This window comes from Bufo bufo, chromosome 4 (genome assembly GCF_905171765.1).
Source record: "Bufo bufo chromosome 4, aBufBuf1.1, whole genome shotgun sequence".
Taxonomy (NCBI): Eukaryota; Metazoa; Chordata; class Amphibia; order Anura; family Bufonidae; genus Bufo; species Bufo bufo.
Genome location: NC_053392.1, coordinates 195,785,059 through 195,810,649, shown reverse-complemented (window position 1 = coordinate 195,810,649; position 25,591 = coordinate 195,785,059). Strand labels below are relative to the sequence as shown.

General features: G+C 46.9%; 1 protein-coding gene across 1 annotated transcript in view; it reads left to right on the top strand.

Annotated features, from left to right (window-relative positions):
- Window positions 1–25,591, top strand: part of WDR49 (WD repeat domain 49) — a 190,659-nt gene that overhangs the window by 16,552 nt on the left and 148,516 nt on the right. The window contains exon 6 of the mRNA XM_040428182.1: window positions 6,380–6,547. Within this exon, the coding sequence (XP_040284116.1) occupies window positions 6,380–6,547 (168 nt within the window). The remainder of the gene's footprint in view (window positions 1–6,379; window positions 6,548–25,591) is intronic.

Genomic DNA, 25,591 nt, shown 5'->3' with positions numbered 1-25,591 from the left:
CAGCAGACCCAAATACCACAGTGCAGCACAGAATACTGCCTCAGCAGACCCAAATACCACAGTGCAGCACAAAATACTGCCTCAGCAGACCCAAATACCACAGTGCAGCACTAAATACTGCCTCAGCAGACCCAAATACCACAGTGCAGCACAGAATACTGCCTCAGCAGACCCTAATACCACAGTGCAGCACAAAATACTGCCTCAGCAGACCCAAATACCACAGTGCAGCACAAAATACTGCCTCAGCAGACCCTAATACCACAGTGCAGCACAAAATACTGCCTCAGCAGACCCAAATACCACAGTGCAGCACTAAATACTGCCTCAGCAGACCCTAATACCACAGTGCAGCACAAAATACTGCCTCAGCAGACCCTAATACCACAGTGCAACACAGAATACTGCCTGAGCAGACCCAAATACCACGGTGCAGCACAAAATACCGCCTCAGCAGACCCTAATACCACAGTGCAGCACAAAATACTGCCTCAGCAGACCCAAATACCACAGTGCAGCACAGAATACTGCCTCAGCAGACCCAAATACCACAGTGCAGCACTAAATACTGCCTCAGCAGACCCAAATACCACAGTGCAGCACAAAATACTGCCTCAGCAGACCCAAATACCACAGTGCAGCACAAAATACTGCCTCAGCAGACCCTAATACCACAGTGCAGCACAGAATACTGCCTCAGCAGACCCTAATACATGGGTATCAAACATGCGGCCCGCAATGAATATCTTTGCGGCCCGGCAAAGATGCAGCATCGCAGACTGCTATGTATGAGCCGGGAGAGAGGAGGGGCTGGAGTCCGTAACTAGGGGCGGGGCCCGGTGCAGTCACTGTACTCTTACACCGGGCCCCGCCGCTCACCAAAGTATTTATAAACGTAAATCCTTATCCTGTTATTAAGTTGAACTAACGCTGCCCTCTCCCATGTTCCCCTGTATCCCCATAGCACTTACTTAAGCTTCAATAGCAGGCAGAGCGGACGGCAGCAGTAACGTCACTCACTGACGTCGAGTGCCTGCTCCGCCCACTTTATGAATGAAGCAGGCGGAGCAGACGCGCGACGTCAGTGAGTGACGTTACTGCTGCCGTCCGCTCTGCCTGCTATGGAAGCGTGTTTGTAAGTGCTGTGGGGATACAGGGGACAGGGGAGAGCGCGGCATTAGTTAAACTTAATAACAGGATAAGGATTCACGTTTATAAATACTTCGGTGAGCAGAGGGCCGGTGTATTGGGGGACACTGTTATGAGGGGGATCTGTGGATGACATATAGCAGTGTCATCCACAGATCCCCCCCATAACAGTTCCATCCACAGATCCCCCCACCTCATAACAATGCCATCCACAGATATCCCACCCCATAGCAGTACCATCCACAGATATCCCACCCCCTAGCAGTACAATCCACAGATATCCCACCCCATAACAGTTCCATCCACAGATCCCCCACCTCATAACAATACCATCCACAGATCCCCCATAACAGCACCATCCACAGATCCCTCACCCCATAACAATGCCATCCACAGATCCCCCCACCCCATAACAATGCCATCCACAGATCCCCCCACCCCATAACAATGCCATCCACAGATATCCCACCCCATAGCAGTACCATCCACAGATCCCCATAACAGTGCCATCCACAGATCCCCCATAACAGTGCCATCCACAGATCCCCCATAACAGTGCCATCCACAGATCCCCATAACAGTGCCATCCACAGATCCCCCATAACAGCACCATCCACAGATCCCCCACCCCATAACAATGCCATCCACAGATCCCCCCACCTCCCCATATCAATGCCATCCACAGATCCCCCCACCCCATAACAATGCCATCCACAGATATCCCACCCCATAGCAGTACCATTCACAGATCCCCATAACAGTGCCATCCACAGATCCCCCATAACAGTGCCATCCACAGATCCCCCATAACAGTGCCATCCACAGATCCTCATAACAGTGCCATCCACAGATCCCCCATAACAGCACCATCCACAGATCCCCCATAACAGCGCCATCCACAGATCCCCCATAACAGCGCCATCCACAGATCCCCCATAACAGTGCCATCCACAGATCCCCCATAACAGTGCCATCCACAGGTCCCCCATAACAGTGCCATCCACAGATCCCCCACATGACAGTGGGTTATCCACAGATCCCCCATAATAGTGTCATGCACAGACCACCATTAATTCAAAGCCCACCAAAAGCACAACTTTTGGTTAAAAATATTTTTTTCTTATTTTCCTCCTCAAAAACCTAGGTGCGTCTTATAGTGAAGTTTAATATTTGTATATATATATAGGTCTCACTTGTGTTATTGGGCAACGGGATGTTGGGGGTCAGCAGTCATGAAACAACAATGTTGTTCTATGAAAATGTTCGTTTTTTTTTTTTTTGTTGCGGCCCACATAAACTTAAATTTTGTTTTTTTGGCCCATGTTAGCCTTTGAGTTTGACATGCTTGCCCTAATACCACAGTGCAGCACAAAATACTGCCTCAGCAGAACCAAATACCCTATCTTCTGTGTGAGCCAGCACAAGCTGTCATGTTCTGTCCTCCTCCCCCTCCAATTGTATCTAATTACTATATGTAGCAGATAGTTGAGGAGGTGAGACACAGGCCATAGCACCAAGCCAGTCCTACCTTCAACATGCTGCTTGGTCCTTCAGTGCTACCAAACATACAGGAGAATACAGCACTACATATGTATTACACCCAGTGATGTTTCCACTGATGTAGACATTCTCTTTCCTCATCGTCTCCATTCAGCCCAGGCCACCATCTTTCATCTCTGCAGAGTTTGCCACATAAGCATCTTGGATTCCCCACTTTTTAATCATTCTCCTGCAGAAAAAAAATAGTACCCCAGTAGTAATAATGCCCCCTATGGTGCCCTCAGTAATAATAATACCCCATAATGCCTCCATCAGTACTAATTTCCACTATTGTGGCACCAAAAAAAATGTCCCTATAGTGTCCCCAGTATTAAAAATAACTACATAATGCCCCCTATATTGGCCCTAGTAATGATCCCTATAGTGCCCCAATAGTATGTTCCCAAGAGGAATAAAAACTGAGTCCCAATTGATGCTCTTCATCCTGCAGCCTGAGACGCTTGTGTCTCTGCACTATTGGTACACTGCCATATTGTGGCCTGTGAGGGAGCCCATGGTATGTATTCATTCAGAGGAAAGCAATACAGTTGACTTCAGAAGGGCACCAGCTTCATCTGGCCATATATATATAAGTACCTGACGCTACATGTGTTAATTTTCTGAGAGCATCAGAACGTTATGTGCCCAGCCAGCAGCTCCGAGGAGGGCTCAGACGGACCCCTGAGCATCGGCACACCGGGAAATTTCTCTGTAGGGTCTATGACCAGTCTGCCCCTGCCCTTGATGGCTCTTATTATAGCTTGCATACCTTAATAAGCAGGACTAATTGCTGAGCAATTATTCTAATGAGCAAATTAGATCCACAAATCTGTTCCAGTAAGAAACTATTAAAGGAGTTGTCTCACTTTAGCAAATGACATTTATCATGTATATAAAGCAGGGCTTGACAAATTTCCTTGGAATCTAGGAGCCAGCTAAAAAAGTTAGGAGCTAGGCGGAGCCGTGTCATTAAATCTATATTGCGATATAATTTTAAGCATGTGCGATATGCGATATATATATCGCAATATATTGTTTTCCATATTTGGGGGGGGTGTTTAAACTTTTTTTTTTTTACTTTTTATTTAATAACTAAGGGCTAGAACCCTTGTCATATTCACCCTAATAGAGCTCTATTAGGGTGAATAGGACTTTTCACTCTTTCTGCTGCCCTGTGCTTTGTGCACACAACAGCAGGGAGCTGACCATGGCAGCCAGCCTATCATGTGGCCCCCAGCCTCTGATCAGCCCCTCCAGCCTCTGATCAGCCCCTCCAGCCTCTGATCAGCCCCTCCAGCCTCTGATCAGCCCCTCCAGCCTCTGATCAGCCCCTCCAGCCTCTGATCAGCCCCCCCCCTCTGATTAGCCCCTCCAGCCTCTGATCAGCCCCCCACCCATCTGATCAGCCCCCCCATCTGATCAGCCCCCCCCCCCCCTCTGATCAGCCCCTCCAGCCTCTCCCTCTTAACAGCCCCCTCTGGTAACAAACCCCCCCCCCCTCCCTCCCTAGTATTAATCATTGGTGGCAGTGGCCACAGGGTCCCCCTCCTCCTCCCCCCATCATTGGTGGCAGTGGGCAGTTCCGATCGGAGTCCAGCAGTGTAATGCTGGGGCTCCGATCGGTTACCATGGCAGCCAGGACGCTACTGAAGTCCTGGCTGCGATGGTATGTTAGTGAGCAGCATTATGCTCACGTGCGCTGTGATCGCCGGGAGCTCCTTCTTCTCATAGGTCTGTGCGGCGCATTGCTAATGCTATAAGCATTAGCAATGAGCCGCACAGACAGAAGAAGGAGCGCCCGGCGGCCACGGCGCACGTGAGTATAATGCTGCTCACTAACATACCATCGCATCCAGGACTTCAGTAGCGTGACTCCTGGCTGCCATGGTAACCGAACGGAGCCCCAGCATTACACTGCTGGGACTCCGATCGGAACTGCCCACAGCCACCAATGCAGACAAACATTCCCGGCACCCGACCTCTGACAGAACGCTGTGATCCGCGCAATTAACCCCTCAACTGAGGGGTTAATCGCGCGGATCACAGCGTGCAGTCATAGGGGCCGGGATATGGCCGACACATTGGTATTCAGGCATTCATTGGTGGCGCAGTGGCCACAGTCCCTCCCCTTCTCCTCCTACTCTGTTCTCATTGGTGGTCAGCGGCAGCCGCGCACAGTGGGGAGGGAGGGACTCCTCTCCTTCTCCACTGTGCCGGCTCAGGAAACCATGGTGCGCACCGAGAGTGCATCTTTGAAAACGGGCTTACAAATACCCAAGCGCCAGGACCAAATTCCTGGTCGCCATGGCGACCTGGCGCCTGGGATTTGTCGAGCCCTGATATAAAGTTACTAATGTATTGTGATTGTCCATATTGCTTCCTCTGCTGGCTTGGTTTTTCCATTGCATTATGCACTGCTTGTTTCAGGGGGTTACGACCACCCTGCAATCCAGCAGTGGTGGTCGTGCTTTCACACTATAGGAAAAACACTAGCCTGCTGGTGGTCAGGACCAGGGAGAACTCATAGGCATGCATGCGTCCATATTGCCTCCTTTGCTGGCTTGGTTCATTTTTCCATTGCATTATACACTGCTCTGCAGTGCAGATATGAGGTGGCTGGGACGGGAACTGCTGCGCATGCCAGCCTAGGCGCGCTCCCATGATTCCGGTCACTAGAGAGGCAGAAGCCTTTTCATGACCCCCCACTGCTGGATAGCAGGGTGGTCACAATCCCTGGATATGAGTAGTGTATAGTGTGATGGAAAAATGAATCAAGTCAGCAAAGGAGGCAATATGGAGAATCACAATACATTAGTAAGTGACTTGTATTTACTTTGTCTACATGATAAATGCCATTTGCTGAAGTGAGAGAATCTCTTTAAGTACTCAAAGTGCTAAGCAGAGATCCATTAACATCAGCTTGCTGATGCTATCCATGCAGATAAATTGTTTTGTACGACGACTCAGATTACGACGACTCCGAAAATATATTATACTGCTAGACTTAATATCAACTGACTACAAAGCTGGTGATAATCCAAGTCTGAAGGTTTATACAGTCATAGTAGGCTGTCTACTGCTGCACTGAACTTTTCAAGAAGAAATAGGCAATTTAATAAAAATAAGAGTCATCCCCTAAATGTCTCCAGCCCTTTTAATGTTCCAAAATTTTTCTCCTTTTGGTGAACGATATCACATCACATTTAGCTGCAGGAAGGTTACTGCATATCTGTTAAGGATAGGCTTTGTTTTTGCTTGAATTGCTTCAAGTAACATTCTTCTTCTTAGAATCTGACAATACTTCTCTGTTATCATTGCAGAAATATTGTAATCTAATTGCTCAGAGAGCTGTACCTGAAGTCTCCTGTCTCTTTTGACCTAAAACCTACTGATTGATATTCCTGTTTCCAGTACATTTAGAAAAGGCATGTTCCATGCATTATGCCATAATAAAGTCACAGCACATTTCTTCTGATAGTTTCCAGAAATGTTGTGCTTCAGTAGGAAAGGTTCGATTAAATGTATGACAGCTTCTTAATTGACCTTAATGCAAGAGAAGCGCTCTTCCAACATTTCCAATCCGTCATGGTAATAAAGATCATTTTTTGGATTTGCTTGACATTTTTCGTTACCGCAATGTAACTTCAAATAGCATCTTGGGCTAAACTAATGAGGATATTTCTGTATTCAGTTACTTACAGCTCTCATTTAGAGGCATTCCTGTCGTGTACTACAAGTGACAATAACACAGTGATTCTGGCCTGGAGAGAAAAAGGTAAAACCCATCTGAGGACAACCTCTCTGAACATTGCTAAAGGAATTAATGGCTTTGACTTTGATTCGGGACTAAATATAATTGGTATGTATCAGGATTGAAAGGCTGAATATAGCAGCGGTTATTCATTTTTCTTTTTGGCAGAATCACGGGATAATATTGTAAGACAATTTGATGTACGTTTTCCTTTCCACAGAAAGTCTTCTACCTTTGCAATTGTGAAATGCTTGAAGAATAGATCAAAGTCCACATTGGACTATTTGTTTCTTTAAAGACAAGGCTGTTAAGGTGTTGTCCTGGCGGTCCCGTTATTCACCCTTTAATCCCTATACAGGTATCTGGACTTTGCTGCAGGGAACCAAATAGGCTGCTAACTTCTGGGATAGTCCCGGTGTAGTTGGCAGCTGACCAATGGGGATCAGAGACACTAGGGCAAGGCACCAAGGAGTCAGATAAAATAAGTAGTCAGAAGACAGGCTGCGGTCAGGACAGGGAGCATGCTAGCATATTCAAGAGACAAATCCATAGTCAGGGCAGGCAACAGTAGGCCATCCAAGAACAGGTAAAAGTCAGAGCAGGCAGCTAGGAGTCAGAGTCGGTTGTCAGGCTGGAGTTTGGTAGTCAGATGGTATATACGGCTCACCGTATAGCTAAGCACAGCAGACTAGAGACTATGACCCCTACTCGACAAAGACCAAAGTACTGAGTATATGGAGATGGAGTCCATGGATACCTTTGAAATATATAGTGTTAACTTTTCCCTAATAAATACACCACATGTTGAGCTTGAACTCATTGACCCACATTTACTAATGCCAGTACACCTAGATTCTGCATAAATTAGGCCAAAATGGCACAATTTGGCACATCTAAGTGTAGAATTTTTTTTTGTTCCTAGTCCAACAAGGGACATGTCCTAATGGGAAAAGTCCATGGGTTATGATGCATCGTTTTGTGTCAAGATTGCAACAGCATTCTTGTCTAAATTACTTTCTCAAAGTAAGCCAACCAATAGGTAGTAAAGAGACAAAAGTGTCTATCCTTGCACAGGGGTGGACTGGGAACTTAACGTGGCCCTGGGAAAACAAAACAAAAGTGGCCCCATGTGGTAGGTGGATCCAAATTGACAGAAGATGGACAACAAAAGTAGGCAGGGCCTGCAATACCATAGTGCAGCACAAAACACCGCCCCAGCACAAAATACTGCATCAGCAGAACTAAATAACACAATGGAGAACAAAATACAGCCCTCGCCACAGTATTTAGCTGTATCACCATCTTGAGAGCATCAGATCATTATGTACCCAGCCAGCAGTCATGAGGAGGGTTCGGGTGGTCCCCTGGGCATCGGCCCATCTGGAAATTTCACAGTAAGGTCTATAGCCAGTCCGCCTCTGTCCCTGCACCACATTTATGATGCAGCCTGAGGCCCTGTGATAAATCTGGTGCGGGTCCAGACAACCTGTCTAAGTTTACACCATCTAGAGGATTAGTATCTACCTAAGTGTGCTTAGAGCCATAAGGCCCCTTTACACTGGTAGATTTATCAGACAATTGTCTGGAAGGAAGCGTTCCTTCCCGACAATCGTCTGCTCATCAGTGAAGGAGACTGATGCCTTTACATATAGCAATATACTCCACAGTATGGGGAGGAGCGATAGCTGGCGCCATCGCTCTTACCCATACAGAATCATGTGAGATAAAACGCTCCATGCACCTACCAGATTTTTGGTCATATTACACAATGAATAAGCCGTTCACCTGTTCATCGGTAATCTGCGGCACCTTTACATCGGCAGATAATTGCTGATAAGGGTTTCTACGAATGCTTATTAGCAATTATCTGGTCAATTCTCCGCCAGTGTAAAGGGGCTTTTACCTAGTGTGATGTAGATAATGATATGGATTTTTATCCATATAATGTCTCAGAAATCACCTGAAAGGGGAGACCTCTTAGTCACCTGGCAGTGTCTGTTTGGCCATAAGGCACCACGCTGGCATTGATCACATAGACTAGAACTGGGATGTAAACAAGTTGCCTCTCATAGGCACTAACTAGAGATTAGAACATATGTTAGGTGGCTGTAAGGTTTTTGTAGCTGCCGGGGCACATCCTGCTCACATCTTCTCAAAACAATTCTTAGCAATAGGCAACTATAGTCTCCCTAGTGCAACCTCAGGCTTAGGCCCCATAATTTCAACCAATCATACCTCTGCTCAGAATATATTAAAAGATTTTTTTTAAAAACTAGAGCTATATAAATGCACTGACCTTAAAACTGATTTAAAGGATAACTGTAACACTTAGACCCTAATTTCAATTTTCATATATGTAGTTACTAATAACATGATATTCCAGAATCAGTTACTATAAGGCTACTTTCACACTAGCGTTGTTTTAATCCGGCGTTCAATTCCGACACCGGAACTGCCCGCCGGATCCGGAAAAACGTGTGAAAACGGATTACATTTGAATCCTGATCAGGATTTTGATCACAATGAAAAAATGCATTGGAAAAAACGGATCCGCCATTTATGGACTTTAACTTTTTTTTCACATTTTTCGGGCTTAACATGCAAAAGCCGGATCCGTTTTGACTGAACACACAGTGCCAGATCCGGCGTTAATGCAAGTCAATGGGAAAAAGGCCTGATCAGGCGTTCAGTCAAAGTGTTCAGGCTTTTTGGCCGGAGGTAAAAATACTGCATGCTACGTTTTTCTGAAAAGCCTGATCAGTCAAAAAGACTGAACTGAAGACATCCTGATGCATCCTGAAGGACTGACTCTCCATTCAGAATGCATGGGGATAAAACTGATCAGTTCTTTTCCGGATTTGAGCCCCTAGGACGGAACTCAGCGCCGGAAAAGAAAAACGCTAGTGTGAAAGTAGCCTTAGACTGACTTACCCCATATTTAATAAGATTCAGCCCTTAGCAACCAGTCTGCATAAAACTGCAATTTCACTATTCAGTTAAGATGAACACCACTGCCCTCACCCTGAGGCTAATCCCGCCTGCCCTCACTAGCCAGTAACAATAGCCCCCCAAAAGTGTCAGTAACCAGAGCCCTCCCCCTAAAGGGTTAATCTCCTGCAGCACAAAGGGGTCCTCTTACTACATGTTGCTTTCATTTATACACTGAGCAGATGGCAGATCTCCCTTCCCTGCTCTGCGCTGCTCCAACACTGCATTCTCCAGCTCTGCTGAGTGAGGGAGCGTCTGCCAAGCGCAGGGACAGGGAGAAGTGCACACAGCCCAGGCACTGTTATCAGCTGCTGGGGAGGACCTGGCTTTAATCATTTACTTAAAGTCCCTGGCTGTCAGTAATGTGACCTTGCACGCAGCCTGCTTTTGCTCCGTCCTTCAACAGATAGACGGACCATGCCTAGCAACCTGATTTTAAGCACAGGTAAAAGTAGGCAGTACAGGGAACAAAAATGTGGAATTAAGGGGTAATTGAATACACAGTGAAAAGTTGAAATAGGGCCACCAAGGATATATTAATCACCACAATCCAATACTCCAAAAAAAAAAAAAATGACAGTTATACTTTAAAGGGGTATTCTTATCACATACAATGGGGGCATATCGCTCGGATATGCCCCGATTGTCTGATAGGTGTGTGTCCCACCTCTGGGACCCGCACCTACAAGGAGAACAGAGCGGGAAGAACAGAGCAGGAAGAACAGAGCGGGGAGACCCAGGTTTCCCGGGGTCCATCCACCACCAAGCGCTGCTCCCCACTGCTCCCATACAAGTGGCCCCTGCTCCCATTCATTTCTATGGGGCAGACAGAAATTTACGCGCGGCCCCTGCTCCCATTCATTTCTATGGGGCAGACAGAAATTTCGGCAGCCCCATTAAAATGAATGGAGGCGGCTGCGCATGCACAGTGTGCCATCCATTTATTTACCCGCTCCGTTCTTGTTGTAGGTGCGGGTCCCACTTCTGTCAGACAATGGGGGTATATCATAGTGATATGCCCCCATTGTATGTGATGGTAAAGCCCCTTTAAAACTTGCCACACGCTGCAGCTTGCTGGTTATAGTTTACAGCAGCTTTCAGCTAAAACCAGCACTCAGGGGCCCTAGTTGGAAGACAAGTAGCCTTGATGACCATTTTCAAATCAAGCAGATTACATCTCTGTGTATTCAGATATCACTCACACTTTAAGTTAGCTTTTTCTGTAATTCACAACCTAAGTGACAAGGTATATTGCCTATAGGGATGACTAGTTAGGGTTCCCTCTCTATTTGCAAGAGTTGATTGCAACTCCAAAGGTTACTGTGTATTACATGGTCACCCAATGACTTACAGAATCGGACCCTAGTTATTTACACCCCATAACAGAAGAGGGACCTATATCTCCATTCTAAATGAAAGCTGTGGTGAAACTTGTGAACGAACACAGGCCCCAAATTGTGACAGTATTATTCAAGCCCCTGACGTTAGTACTACCTAGACTGCCTTGATAACCGTGGGGTAAGCCATCTATCTAGACAACTTTCACAGGATTAAAAATTGTCCATGCAGATAGAATTGAAAACGGTTTCTGGGAGTTTATGACGTCTATAAAAATGTAATCAAATTTGGTTCAAAAACAAATTATTGCAACGGTATGAGACTTCTCAGACTGTTGCCATAGCAACTACATCTAATTTCACATACATCATATACTCCTTACTCTGGGCCACGTTGTGCTAGGCGTCTGGTCTAGATGTAACTATTATGATTAGCATGTACAAGGTGTGCTTGACATTTCTAGCAAGCTAGATGCAACTATATATTTTGGCTATATACAGAACTTAGCGGTATGATTTCAATGACAGCATTGGAAAGACAGCTGGTAAGATTAATGGCCACATATACTGTACAAAGGATTGACTGCTAAGATGATGGAAAGCAGAGTGGCACAACATACATACTAACAGAATTACATTTCCCCTTCTTATAAATACATACATTGCATCTGCACAAAAAGTCAAGTAAATGCAGGCATACTGCTTGACCATGGGATCCAAATACCCTTAGTTTTACGAAAATAAACTTTTTTAATACCTTAAAGGTAATCTTTTGTCGCACAAGGTCCTAGTATTTGAATAAATTTTTTTATGTTGGAGTAACTGCCATTTCATTTTCTTTCATAAATGAATAGTAAAAGCGAATATAAGTAACCCCGTAATATATCTGATCAGAGAAAGATGCTTCCTTCTACTTTTCAAATTCCTCTCCTGCTTCCTGCTTCTCTCCACTACATCTCAATTCAGTGTCCCAATCCAATCTGTCTTCAGTGAAGATGACCTGCCTGCTCACTGAAGGTTCACGTTACATAGAGATCTATGGGCATGGACAAGGAGAAAGGCAGAGAGATTGACTCAGACTGCTGCTGGTTTATAAGTAATTTACTGTCTTTTTTAACTGTTAATCTCCACCAACAGGCTCAGAAAAAAATTAAAATTACAATGCGCATGGAAAAACTGCTAAAAGTCCCAGATATGAGTGATGTAATGGTTAGAAATAGTGCTATTCCTCATGTATACACTCGGCAGCTTATTCTGAAAATTTACCTGAAACAACTGTTATACCTTATCCCCTTCAGGACTGGGCAATTTTCAATTTTTGTGTTTTTATTTTCAACTCCCTGCCTTCCCATAGCCTTTTTTTTTTTATTGTTCACATAGCCGTATGAGAGCATGTTATTTGCTGGACAAATTGTACTTTCTAATGTTACCCTTTACTGTTACATATCATGTAATGGGAAGTGCAGTGGGCAGCATGGTGGCTCTGTGGTTAGCTCTGGTGCCTTGTAGTGCTCGGGTCCAAGGTTCGAGTCTGACCAAGGACAACATCTGCATGGAGTTTGTATGTTCTCCCTGTGTTTGTGTGGGTTGCCTCCCACACCTCAAAGACATACTGATAGGGAGCTTAGTTTGTGAGCCCCCACTGGGGGCAGCTTGATGCTAATGTCTGTAAAGCACTGCAGACACAGCAGCGCTATATAAGTGTGTAAAATAAATAAATAAGCAGGAAAAAAAATTGAAATGGTGAGGAATTGGGAAAAACGCAACTCCGACAGTTTTATGGGTTTTGTTTTTACAGCGCTCCCTATGCAGTAAAACTAATCCATGCTCTTTATTCTCTGAGTCAGTACAATTTCAATATCACATTTATACAGTTTTAATACTAAAAATATTTTGTGGGACAAGCTGTCTTTTATTAATACCATTTTGGAGTGTGCATGACTTTTTGATCACTTTTTATTCAAATTTTTTGAGAGGTGAAGTGGCGAAAATATGGAAAAAATATTTTTATATTTTAATAGTACGTCCTTTTTTGGATGCAGCGATGCCTATATTGTTTATTTTTTTGACTGTTTATTTTCACTTTTATTGTGAGATTTAAAGGGACACTGACAGGCCAAATCAGCATATATAGTTAGATATATGACATTACAGGTCTTATAGAGTCTTTTAAAAGCATATAAGTATCCCCCCTGTCCACCTTATAAAGAGCGAAATATAAAGTTTTATAACCTGCTTCTCCGGTCAGCAATCTGCCCAAGGGGCGGCGTTTCATGTGAAAATGCACCCAGCCAGCCTTCCCAACTGCCGTTCTTAAGCCCCGCCCAGCTCATCATTATTCACTTCGCTCAGCCATGCACAAGGAACAGTGCATGGCTGAGGCTGAGGCTGCAGCTGCCTCCAAGACGCAGGCAGGCTGTGTGTGTACGCATGCGCGATCTAACCACGGCGGGGCGCAGGCGCAGAAGATTGGGCATGAACGATGCCCAGAGGATTGAATTGCCCATGCGCAGGATCGGGACTGGGGAGAGTTCTAGCCGCCGCCCAGCGAAGTGAATAATGATGAACTGGGCGGGGCTTAAGAACGGCAGTTGGGAAGGCTGGCTGGGCGCATTTTCACATGAAACGCCGCACCTTGGGCAGATTGCTGACCGGAGAAGCAGGTTAAAAAACTTTATATTTCGCTCTTTATAAGGTGGACAGGGGGGATACTTATATGCTTTTAACCACCTCCGGACCGCTGTACGCACAGACGCGTCCTGGAGGTGGTTGTTTCATTCCGAGTGGACGCGCCGGCGCGTCCTCTCGCGAGACGCGAGATTTCGGTCACAGCCGGCCCGCGCATGCGCATCGCGGGCCGGCAAAAGTTCGAGGAGAATTGCATCAGCAACCTGCCAGCCAATGATCGTCGCTGGCAGGTTGCTGATTTTTAAAAAATCAAATCACAAGCCATATAACAGATCATATTAGTAAATATGATCTGTTATATGGCTTCTCTGCTCCTGTGCTGGTCCTTTTCGTCGGTTGGATCCAGCACAGGAGCAGACTGAACTGTGAGTAGCACCAACACTACACCTTAGCCCCAGATCACCCCCCTGCACCCCAATTAACCCTTTGATCACCCCTTTGATCGCCCCTGTCAATCACTAGTGAAAGACAAAAAGTGATCAGTGTAAACTGTCACTTTTTTTTTTCACTAGTATTGGCTGTTAGGTTTTAGGGAAAGTTTAGGCCCCTTGGTTAGGTAGTTAGCGTCAGTTAGCGCCCACCCCACCGCACCGCAGTCACTTTTATTCGCTGATTAGCGTATCGCTAATCAGCATTTGTACTTTTATAGTATCTGTAAGTGATCAAAACTGATCACAGTCAGATCTATAATAGTATTAGTGTCACCTTAGCTCGCCCTCCACCCAAAACGCAGTGTTTGCCCGATCAGGCCTGATCGGTCGCCCACACGTGCGTTCACCCACGCCCGCCCCACCGCAGTGACAAAAAATTATTATTTTTTGATCACTGCACATTCACTTTACACGCACTGCGGCGATAAAAAAAATCAGTTTTGATATTTTTTATCAACCGCAGCGGCCTCCGGTACTTCGCTAGCCTCCCCTTTGTAAGACAGGTTTGCTTTTTTTCTTGGGTAGTCTCAGGGAATACCCCTAAATTTAGTAGTCCAAAATGTTAAACAGGGGGTATTCTTCTGAAGAGGCCTACAGGATTCTGACCCAGTCGGATGAGGAATGGGAACCCTCATCTGACGAATCTAGCGGGTCAGAATATGAACCTGTAGAAAGCAGTGGCTCTCTGACCCAAAGTTCGGACGAGGAGGTTGAGGTCCCTGGCAGCACCAGGCGTACCCGGCCCCGTGTCGCTAGACCACAGGTTACGCAGGATCCGCTTCAAGAGTAGCAGAGTGGGGCTGTCGCTGCCGGATCACGTGGTGAGGCATACACCAGCAGCGCAGCCCTTCCTGGACCTAGTACCAGCACTGCCGTACAACCTGGTGAAGTAGCGAGCACCAGAAGGGCAGTTGAAGCTGGTACGGTGGCACGTGCAGTAGTTACCCCGTCGCAGCCACCGCGCAGACAGGCCCGTAGAGCCCCTAGAATCCCTGAGGTGCTGGCAAACCCTGATTGGCAGTCACCAACTTCAGCCGCACCTGTAGTTCCCCCTTTCACCGCCCAGTCTGGAGTTCGGGTTGAGACGGCTCAAATCGGTTCGGCCCTGGGATTTTTTGAGCTGTTCTTGACTGCGGAGCTCTTGGACTTAGTCGTGGCAGAGACAAACCGGTATGCCACACAATTTATATCCGCCAACCCGGGAAGCTATTATGCCCAGCCTTTCCGGTGGAAACCAGTCCAAGTTTCCGAACTTAAAATTTTTCTGGGCCTCCTCCTCAACATGGGCCTGACAAAAAAGCATGAATTGCGGTCATATTGGTCCACGAACCCGATTCATCACATGCCCATGTTCTCTGCTGCTATGTCCAGGACACGATTTGAGGCCATCCTGCGTTTTCTGCATTTTAGCGACAACACCCCCTCCCGTCCCAGAGGCCACCCAGCTTTTGACCGGCTCCACAAAATTCGGCCCCTCATAGACCATTTCAACCAGAAATTTGCAGATTTGTATACCCCTGAGCAAAACATCTGCGTAGACGAGTCCCTAATACATTTTACCGGGCGCCTTGGCTTCAAACAATACATCCCAAGCAAGCGTGCCCGGTATGGGGTCAAATTGTATAAGCTCTGTGAAAGGGCCACAGGCTATACCCACAAATTTCGGATCTATGAGGGAAAAGATCAGACCCTGGAGCCGGTCGGTTGCCCTGACTACCTGGGGAGCAGTGGGAAGACAGTCTGGGACTTGGTGTCACCCTTATTCGGCAAGGGGTACCATCTTTATGTGGACAATTTTTACACAAGTGTGGCCCTCTTTAGGCATTTGTTTCTAGAACGGATTTGCGCCTGTGGCACCGCTCGAACTAGTCGCGTGGGCTTCCCCCAACGGCTTGTAACCACCCGTCTTGCAAGGGGGGAGAGGGCTGCCTTGTGTAACGAAGAACTGCTCGCGGTGAAATGGAGAGACAAGCGTGACGTTTACATGCTCTCCTCCATTCACGCAGACACGACAATCCAAATTGAAAGGGCAACCCGTGTCATTGAAAAGCCCCTCTCAGTCCACGACTATAATGCGCTCATGGGAGGGGTGGACTTCAATGACCAGATGTTGGCTCCCTATTTAGTTTCCCGCAGAACCAGACGCTGGTATAAGAAGGTGTCTGTATATTTAATTCAATTGGCGCTGTATAATAGTTTTGTTCTCTACAGTAAGGCTGGGAGAACAGGATCCTTTCTCAAATTCCAGGAAGAGATCATCGAGAACCTCCTTTACCCAGGAGGTTCCGTGGCCCCATCCACCAGTGTAGTTAGCCGTCTACACGAGCGACATTTCCCCAGTGTCGTTGCTGGTACCTCAACCCAACCGCCACCCCGAAAAAAATGTTGTGTCTGTAGCAGGAGTGGAATAAGGCGTGACACCCGCTATTTCTGTCCTGACTGCCCTGACCACCCTGCCCTATGCTTAGGAGAGTGTTTCCGGAAGTACCACACACAGGTACACCTAGCATAGGGATTGCATCGCACAGGACAGGCACACAGGGCTATTAGCGCCCTTTTACTCACAGCTGCTGCAAACCTCTCCTTTCACCTGGGATAAAGTGCATAACGTACTTTGCCACATCTTTGGGCGATTTGCACTTTGCACATTGTCCCATGGGGAAGGAGAGGTTTGTTCTATAAAGGTAAAAAAAACTAAACAAAAAAAAAATTACCGGTAAGTAAAAAAGTTAAAAAAGTTAAAAAAAAGTTAATATGTTCTGTTCTAAAGTTAATAAAGTTATTGCTTTGCGGCCTGGTTTTTTCTTTTTTGTTTTGTTTTTTTTACCTTCCAGGTGGACCAACCGATCGACTAGCTGCAGCACTGATGTGCATTCGGACAGAAGCATTGCGCTGCTGTCAGATTACACGCAAGTCGGTGTATGCGGCGCTGCAAGACGAGATTTCTCCTCTGCAGTAAAAGATACGTTTGCCGAGGCATATGAGCTGAGGAGGTGGCGGTGTTCATATACTTTGGCAAACACTTTGTATATATAAAAAAAAAAATCCCGGCAATGATTTATTCATCCACATCGATTGATGTGAATGGAGAAATCGGGTTTGCCAGGGCATACGAGCTAAGTGGGTATGGATGTTGGGCGGAGCTCCTAATGTCCTGGCAGACGCCTTTCCCCTCCTTTTTCTTTTTTTGGCAGAGATTTTTTTCATCCACATTGATCGATGCGAATGAAAAAATCTGTGCCGTTCATTTTTTTCTTTCAGCCCAGAGGCTGAACGGAAAAAAAAAATCTCATTACCTGTATGCTCAATATAAGGAGAATAGCAGAAACTCCTAATGCTGGGCATACATGTAATGATTGCGGAGACCCTCAAATGCCAGGGCAGTACAAACACCCCACAAATAACACCATTTTGGAAAGAAGACACCCCAAGGTATTCGCTGAGGGGCATAGTGAGTTCATGGAAGTTTTTATTTTTTGTCACAAGTTAGTGGAATATGAGACTTTGTATGAAAAAAAATCAAAAAAAAAATCATCATTTTCCACTAACTTGTGACAAAAAATAAAAAATTCTAGGAACTTGCCATGCCCCTCACGGAATACCTTGGGGTGTCTTCTTTCCAAAATGGGGTCACATGTGGGGTATTTATACTGCCCTGGCATTTTAGGGGCCCCAAAGCATGAGAAGAAGTCTGGTATCCAAATGTCTAAAAATGCCCTCCTAAAAGGAATTTGGGCACCTTTGCCCACCTAGGCTGCAAAAAAGTGTCACACATGTGGTATCTCCGTATTCAGGAGAAGTTGGGGAATGTGTTTTGGGGTGTCATTTTACATATACCCATGCTGGGTGAGATAAATATCTTGGTCAAATGCCAACTTTGTATAAAAAAATGGGAAAAGTTGTCTTTTGCCAAGATATTTCTCTCACCCAGCATGGGTATATGTAAAATGACACCACAAAACACATTCCCCAACTTCTCCTGAATACGGCGATACCACATGTGTGACACTTTTTTGCAGCCTAGGTGGGCAAAGGGGCCCACATTCCAAAGAGCACCTTTTGGATTTCACAGGTCATTTACCTACTTACCACACATTAGGGCCCCTGGAAAATGCCAGGGCAGTATAACTACCCCACAAGTGACCCCATTTTGGAAAGAAGACACCCCAAGGTATTCCGTGAGGGGCATGGCAAGTTCCTAGAATTTTTTATTTTTTGTCACAAGTTAGTGGAAAATGATGATTTTTTTTTTTTTTTTCATACAAAGTCTCATATTCCACTAACTTGTGACAAAAAATAAAAAATTCTAGGAACTCGCCATGCCCCTCACTGAATACCTTGGGGTGTCTTCTTTCCAAAATGGGGTCACTTGTGGGGTAGTTATACTGCCCTGGCATTCTAGGGGCCCAAATGTGTGGTATGGAGTTTGAAATCAAATTCTGTAAAAAATGACCTGTGAAATCCGAAAGGTGCTCTTTGGAATATGGGCCCCTTTGCCCACCTTTCGGATTTCACTGGTCATTTTTTACAGAATTTGATTTCAAACTCCTTACCACACATTTGGGCCCCTAGAATGCCAGGACAGTATAACTACTCCACAAGTGACCCCATTTTGGAAAGAAGAGACCCAAAGGTATTTCGTGATGGGCATAGTGAGTTCATAGAAGTTTTTATTTTTTGTCACAAGTTAGTGGAATATGAGACTTTGTAAGAAAAAAAAAAAAAAAAAAATCATCATTTTCCGCTAACTTGTGACAAAAAATAAAAAGTTCTATGAACTCACTATGCCCATCAGCGAATACCTTAGGGTGTGTACTTTCCGAAATGGGGTCATTTGTGGGCTGTTTGTACTGTCTGGGCATTGTAGAACCTCAGGAAACATGACAGGTGCTCAGAAAGTCAGAGCTGCTTCAAAAAGCGGAAATTCACATTTTTGTACCATAGTTTGTAAACGCTATAACTTTTACCCAAACCATTTTTTTTTTTACCCAAACATTTTTTTTTTATCAAAGACATGTATAACAATAAATTTAGAGCAAAATTTATATATGGATGTCGTTTTTTTTGCAAAATTTTACAACTGAAAGTGAAAAATGTCATTTTTCTGCAAAAAAATCGTTAAATTTCGATTAATAACAAAAAAAGTAAAAATGTCAGCAGCAATGAAATACCACCAAATGAAAGCTCTATTAGTGAGAAGAAAAGGAGGTAAAATTCATTTGGGTGGTAAGTTGCATGACCGAGCAATAAACGGTGAAAGTAGTGTAGGTCAGAAGTGTAAAAAGTGGCCTGGTCTTTCAGGGTGTTTAAGCACTGGGGGCTGAGGTGGTTAAAAGACTCTATAAGACCTGTAATGTCATATATCTAACTATATATGCTGATTTGGCCTGTCAGTGTCCCTTTAAACTTTTATATATTTTTTATTTTTGTTTATATATATATATTTTTTTTTTAAACTTGTTTTCGACAATGTTAGCCCCTCCCATGGGCCTAACATCAAAAAATCTTTAGATTGCCACTTATATTTATCAATGGAAATAAATCCATTGACAAATAGAAGATTCAGTAGATCTCAATGTAGTGCTGCCACATGTAGTCCTACATTGAAATATATCTGTGAAAGGTATCGGAGCCTCCGGCAGGCTCCAGACTTTCACATCCATTAAATGACTCCCCCAATCGCCGCGTGGGGGAGCTGTTCCCGGACAAGCTTTCAGGTTTTGCGCTCTCAGATTCTGTGGTCACATGGCATGTGAGGCCTTAAATTCCTGTGATCAGTATTATCACTGATTGTAGACTTTAGCCCTAGGTGTCTGCAGTATGAAACAGCAGAAACCTTGCAGCTATGGAACCAGCTGCGCTCGTGAACTTGTTCCATTTTTAAAGACCGGACTTCCACTTTACATGTACGGCGGATGTCCGGGAAGGTTTAAAATAGTTTTAGTTAAAGTGTAACTGTTACATCACTTTATTAAAGGGGTCGGACACTTTCTGGCTTCTGATGACCAATGTGTATGTAAGATGACTGTATGGAACTCACCAATATAGCCTCTGTTGATATTCTGTGTCATTTGCTGTATTTCAGAAGATATTCTTCCTTGTTAGCCAAGTCATTTGTGCTGTACAGTGAAAGGTGCTGTCCATAAAATGGCTGCTGATGGAGGGTTATGTGACCAGGCAAATCACTCAGTCTCCGCCATTAATATAGCCCACACCTGCCCTAAACTTTCAACATTGCAAGTGGAGAGGATAGATGTGGTATTTTGAGGGAAGAAGGGTGAGTGATGTGTCTGGAGTTATTTTTGCTTGGTCACATGACCCTCCATCAGCGGCCATCTTATGGACAGGTCTCCTGTGAAGATTTGCCCAACAAGGGGACATGACTTATGAATAGAGTTGAGCGAACACCTGGATGTTCGGGTTCGAGAAGTTCGGCCGAACTTCCCGGAAATGTTCGGGTTCGGGATCCGAACCCGACCCGAACTTCGTCCCGAACCCGAACCCCATTGAAGGCAATGGGGACCCGAACTTTTCGGCACTAAAAAGGCTGTAAAACAGCCCAGGAAAGAGCTAGAGGGCTGCAAAAGGCAGCAACATGTAGGTAAATCCCCTGCAAACAAATGTGGATAGGGAAATGAATTAAAATAAAAATAAAAAAAATAAAAATTAACCAATATCAATTGGACAGAGGTCCCATAGCAGAGAATCTGGCTTCACGTCAGCAGAGAATCAGTCTCTTCATGCCATAGCAGAGAATCTGGCTTCATGTCATAGCAGAGAATCAGGCTTCACGTCACCCACCACTGGAACAGGCCACTGTCACATATTTAGGCCCAGGCAGAGGAGAGAGGTCCCGTAACAGAGAATCTGGCTTCATGTCAGCACAGAATCAGTCTTCATGTCATAGCAGAGAATCAGGCTTCACGTCACCCACCACTGGAACAGGCCACTGTCACATATTTAGGCCCCGGCACCCAGGCAGAGGAGAGAGGTCCCGTAACAGAGAATCTGGCTTCATGTCAGCACAGAATCAGTCTTCATGTCATAGCAGAGAATCAGGCTTCACGTCACCCACCACTGGAACAGGCCACTGTCACATATTTAGGCCCCGGCACCCAGGCAGAGGAGAGAGGTCCCGTAACAGAGAATCTGGCTTCATGTCAGCACAGAATCAGTCTTCATGTCATAGCAGAGAATCAGGCTTCACGTCACCCACCACTGGAACAGGCCACTGTCACATATTTAGACCCAGGCAGAGGAGAGAGGTCCCGTAACAGAGAATCTGGCTTCATGTCAGCACAGAATCAGTCTTCATGTTATAGCAGAGAATCAGGCTTCACGTCACCCACCACTGGAACAGGCCACTGTCATATATTTAGGCCCCGGCACCCAGACAGAGGAGAGAGGTCCCGTAACAGAGAATCTGGCTTCATGTCAGCACAGAATCAGTCTTCATGTCATAGCAGAGAATCAGGCTTCACGTCACCCACCACTGGAACAGGCCACTGTCACATATTTAGGCCCCGGCACCCAGGCAGAGGAGAGAGGTCCCGTAACAGAGAATCTGGCTTCATGTCAGCACAGAATCAGTCTTCATGTCATAGCAGAGAATCAGGCTTCACGTCACCCACCACTGGAACAGGCCACTGTCACATATTTAGGCCCAGGCATCCAGGCAGAGGAGAGAGGTCCCGTAACAGAGAATATGGCTTCATGTCAGCACAGAATCAGTCTTCATGTTATAGCAGAGAATCAGGCTTCACGTCACCCACCACTGGAACAGGCCACTGTCACATATTAAGGCCCCGGCACCCAGACAGAGGAGAGAGGTCCCGTAACAGAGAATCTGGCTTCATGTCAGCAGAGAATCAGTCTTCATGTCATAGCAGAGAATCAGGCTTCACGTCACCCACCACTGGAACAGGCCACTGTCACATATTTAGGCCCAGGCACCCAGACAGAGGAGAGAGGTCCCGTAACAGAGAATCTGGCTTCATGTCAGCAGAGAATCAGTCTTCATGTCATAGCAGAGAATCAGGCTTCACGTCACCCACCACTGGAACAGGCCACTGTCACATATTTAGGCCCAGGCAGAGGAGAGAGGTCCCGTAACAGAGAATCTGGCTTCATGTCAGCACAGAATCAGTCTTCATGTTATAGCAGAGAATCAGGCTTCACGTCACCCACCACTGGAACAGGCCACTGTCACATATTTAGGCCCCGGCACCCAGACAGAGGAGAGGTTCATTCAACTTTGGGTTGCCCCGCAATATAATGGTAAAATGAAAATATAAATAGGATTGAATGAGGAAGTGCCCTGGAGTACAATAATATATTGTTAAGGGGAGGTAGTTAATGTCTAATCTGCAGAAGAGATGGACAGGTCCTGTGGGATCCATGCCTGGTTCATTTTTATGAACGTCAGCTTGTCCACATTGGCTGTAGACAGGCGGCTGCGTTTGTCTGTAATGACGCCCCCTGCCGTGCTGAATACACGTTCAGACAAAACGCTGGCCGCCGGGCAGGCCAGCACCTCCGAGGCATAAAAGGCTAGCTCTGGCCACGTGGACAATTTGGAGACCCAGAAGTTGAATGGGGCCGAACCATCAGTCAGTACGTAGAGGGGTGTGCACAGGTACTGTTCCACCATCTTATTGAAATGTTGCCTCCTGCTAACACGTTCCGTATCAGGTGGTGGTGCAGTTAGCTGTGGCGTGGTGACAAAACTTTTCCACATCTCTGCCATGCTAACCCTGCCCTCAGAGGAGCTGGCCGTGACACAGCTGCGTTGGCGACCTCTTGCTCCTCCTCTGCCTTCGCCTTGGGCTTCCACTTGTTCCCCTGTGACATTTGGGAATGCTCTCAGTAGCGCGTCTACCAACGTGCGCTTGTACTCGCGCATCTTACTATCACGCTCCAGTGCATGAAGTAAGGTGGGCACATTGTCTTTGTACCGTGGATCCAGCAGGGTGGCAACCCAGTAGTCCGCACACGTTAAAATGTGGGCAACTCTGCTGTCGTTGCGCAGGCACTGCAGCATGTAGTTGCTCATATGTGCCAGGCTGCCCAGAGGTAAGGACAAGCTGTCCTCTGTGGGAGGCGTATCGTCATCGTCCTGCATTTCCCCCCAGCCACGCACCACCTCCTCCTCATCCTCGTCCTCCAGTAGTGGGCCCTGTCTGGCCACATTTGTACCTGGCCTCTGCTGTTGCAAAAAACCTCCCTCTGAGTCACTTCGAAGAGACTGGCCTGAAAGTGCTAAAAATGACCCCTCTTCCTCCTCTTCCTCCTGGGCCACCTCCTCTTCCATCATCGCCCTAAGTGTTTTCTCAAGGAGACATAGAAGTGGTATTGTAACGCTGATAACGGCGCCATCGCCACTGGCCATGTTGGTGGAGTACTCGAAACAGCGCAACAGGGCACACAGGTCTCGCATGGAGGCCCAGTCATTGGTGGTGAAGTGGGGCTGATCCGCAGTGCGACTGACCCGTGCGTGCTGCAGCTGAAACTCCACTATGGCCTGCTGCTGCTCGCACAGTCTGTCCAGCATGTGCAAGGTGGAGTTCCACCTGGTGGGCACGTCGCATATGAGGCGGTGAGCGGGAAGGCCGAAGTTATGCTGTAGCGCAGACAGGCGAGCAGCGGCAGGGTGTGAACGCCGGAAGCGCGAACAGACGGCCCGCACTTTATGCAGCAGCTCTGACATGTCGGGGTAGTTGTGAATGAACTTCTGCACCACCAAATTCAGCACATGCGCCAGGCAAGGGATGTGCGTCAAACCGGCTAGTCCCAGAGCTGCAACGAGATTTCGCCCATTATCGCACACCACCAGGCCGGGCTTGAGGCTCACCGGCAGCAACCACTCGTCAGTCTGTTGTTCTATACCCCGCCACAACTCCTGTGCGGTGTGGGGCCTGTCCCCCAAACATATGAGTTTCAGAACGGCCTGCTGACGTTTACCCCGGGCTGTGCTGAAGTTGGTGGTGAAGGTGTGTGGCTGACTGGATGAGCAGGTGGAAGAAGAGGAGGAGGAAGCTGAGGAGGAGGAGACAGGAGGCAAAGAATGTTGCCCTGCGATCCTTGGCAGCGGAAGGACGTGCGCCAAACAGCTCTCCGCATGGGGCCCAGCCGCCACTACATTTACCCAGTGTGCAGTTAGGGAGATATAGCGTCCCTGGCCGTGCTTACTGGTCCACGTATCTGTGGTTAGGTGGACCTTGCCACAGATGGCGTTGCGCAGTGCACACTTGATTTTATCGGATACTTGGTTGTGCAGGGAAGGCACGGCTCTCTTGGAGAAGTAGTGCCGGCTGGGAACAACATACTGTGGGACAGCAAGCGACATGAGCTGTTTGAAACTGTCTGTCTCCACCAGCCTAAATGACAGCATTTCATAGGCCAGTAGTTTAGAAATGCTGGCATTGAGGGCCAGGGATCGAGGGTGGCTAGGTGGGAATTTACGCTTTCTCTCAAATGTTTGTGAGATGGAGAGCTGAACGCTGCCGTGTGACATGGTTGAGATGCTTGGTGACGCAGGTGGTGGTGTTGGTGGTACATCCCATGTTTGCTGGGCGGCAAGTGCCAACGTCCCTCCAGAGGCGGAGGAAGAGGCCAAGGCGGCGGCAGCAGCAGAAGAGGTAGCAGGGGGAGCCTGAGTGACTTCCTTGTTTTTAAGGTGTTTACTCCACTGCAGTTCATGCTTTGCATGCAGGTGCCTGGTCATGCAGGTTGTGCTAAGGTTCAGAACGTTAATGCCTCGCTTCAGGCTCTGATGGCACAGCGTGCAAACCACTCGGGTCTTGTCATCAGCACATTGTTTGAAGAAGTGCCATGCCAGGGAACTCCTTGAAGCTGCCTTTGGGGTGCTCAGTCCCAGATGGCGGCGGTCAGTAGCAGGCGGAGTCTCTTGGCGGCGGGTGTTCTGATTTTGCCCACTGCTCCCTCTTTGTATTTTGCTACGCTGTTGGCTCGGTCTCACCACTGCCTCTTCCTCCGAACTGTGAAAGTCAGTGGCATGACCTTCATTCCATGTGGGGTCTAGGACCTCATCGTCCCCTGCATCGTCTTCCACCCAGTCTTGATCCCTGACCTCCTGTTCAGTCTGCACACTGCAAAAAGACGCAGCAGTTGGCACCTGTGTTTTGTCATCATCAGAGACGTGCTGAGGTGGTATTCCCATGTCCTCATCATCAGGAAACATAAGTGGCTGTGCGTTAGTGCATTCTATCTCTTCCACCCCTGGGGAAGGGCTAGGTGGATGCCCTTGAGAAACCCTGGCAGCAGAGTCTTCAAACAGCATAAGAGACTACTGCATAACTTGAGGCTCAGACAGTTTCCCTGATATGCATGGGGGTGATGTGACAGACTGATGGGCTTGGTTTTCATGCGCCATCTGTGCGCTTTCTGCAGAAGACTGGGTGGGAGATAATGTGAACGTGGTGGATGCACTGTCGGCCACCCAATTGACTAATGCCTGTACCTGCTCAGGCCTTACCATCCTTAGAACGGCATTGGGCCCCACCAAATATCCCTGTAAATTCTGGTGGCTACTGGGACCTGAGGTAGTTGGTACACTAGGACGTGTGGCTGTGGCAGAACGGCCACATCCTCTCCCAGCACCAGAGGGTCCACTAACACCACCACGACCATGTCCACGTCCGCGTCCGCGTCCCTTACTAGATGTTTTCCTCATTGTTACCGTTCACCAC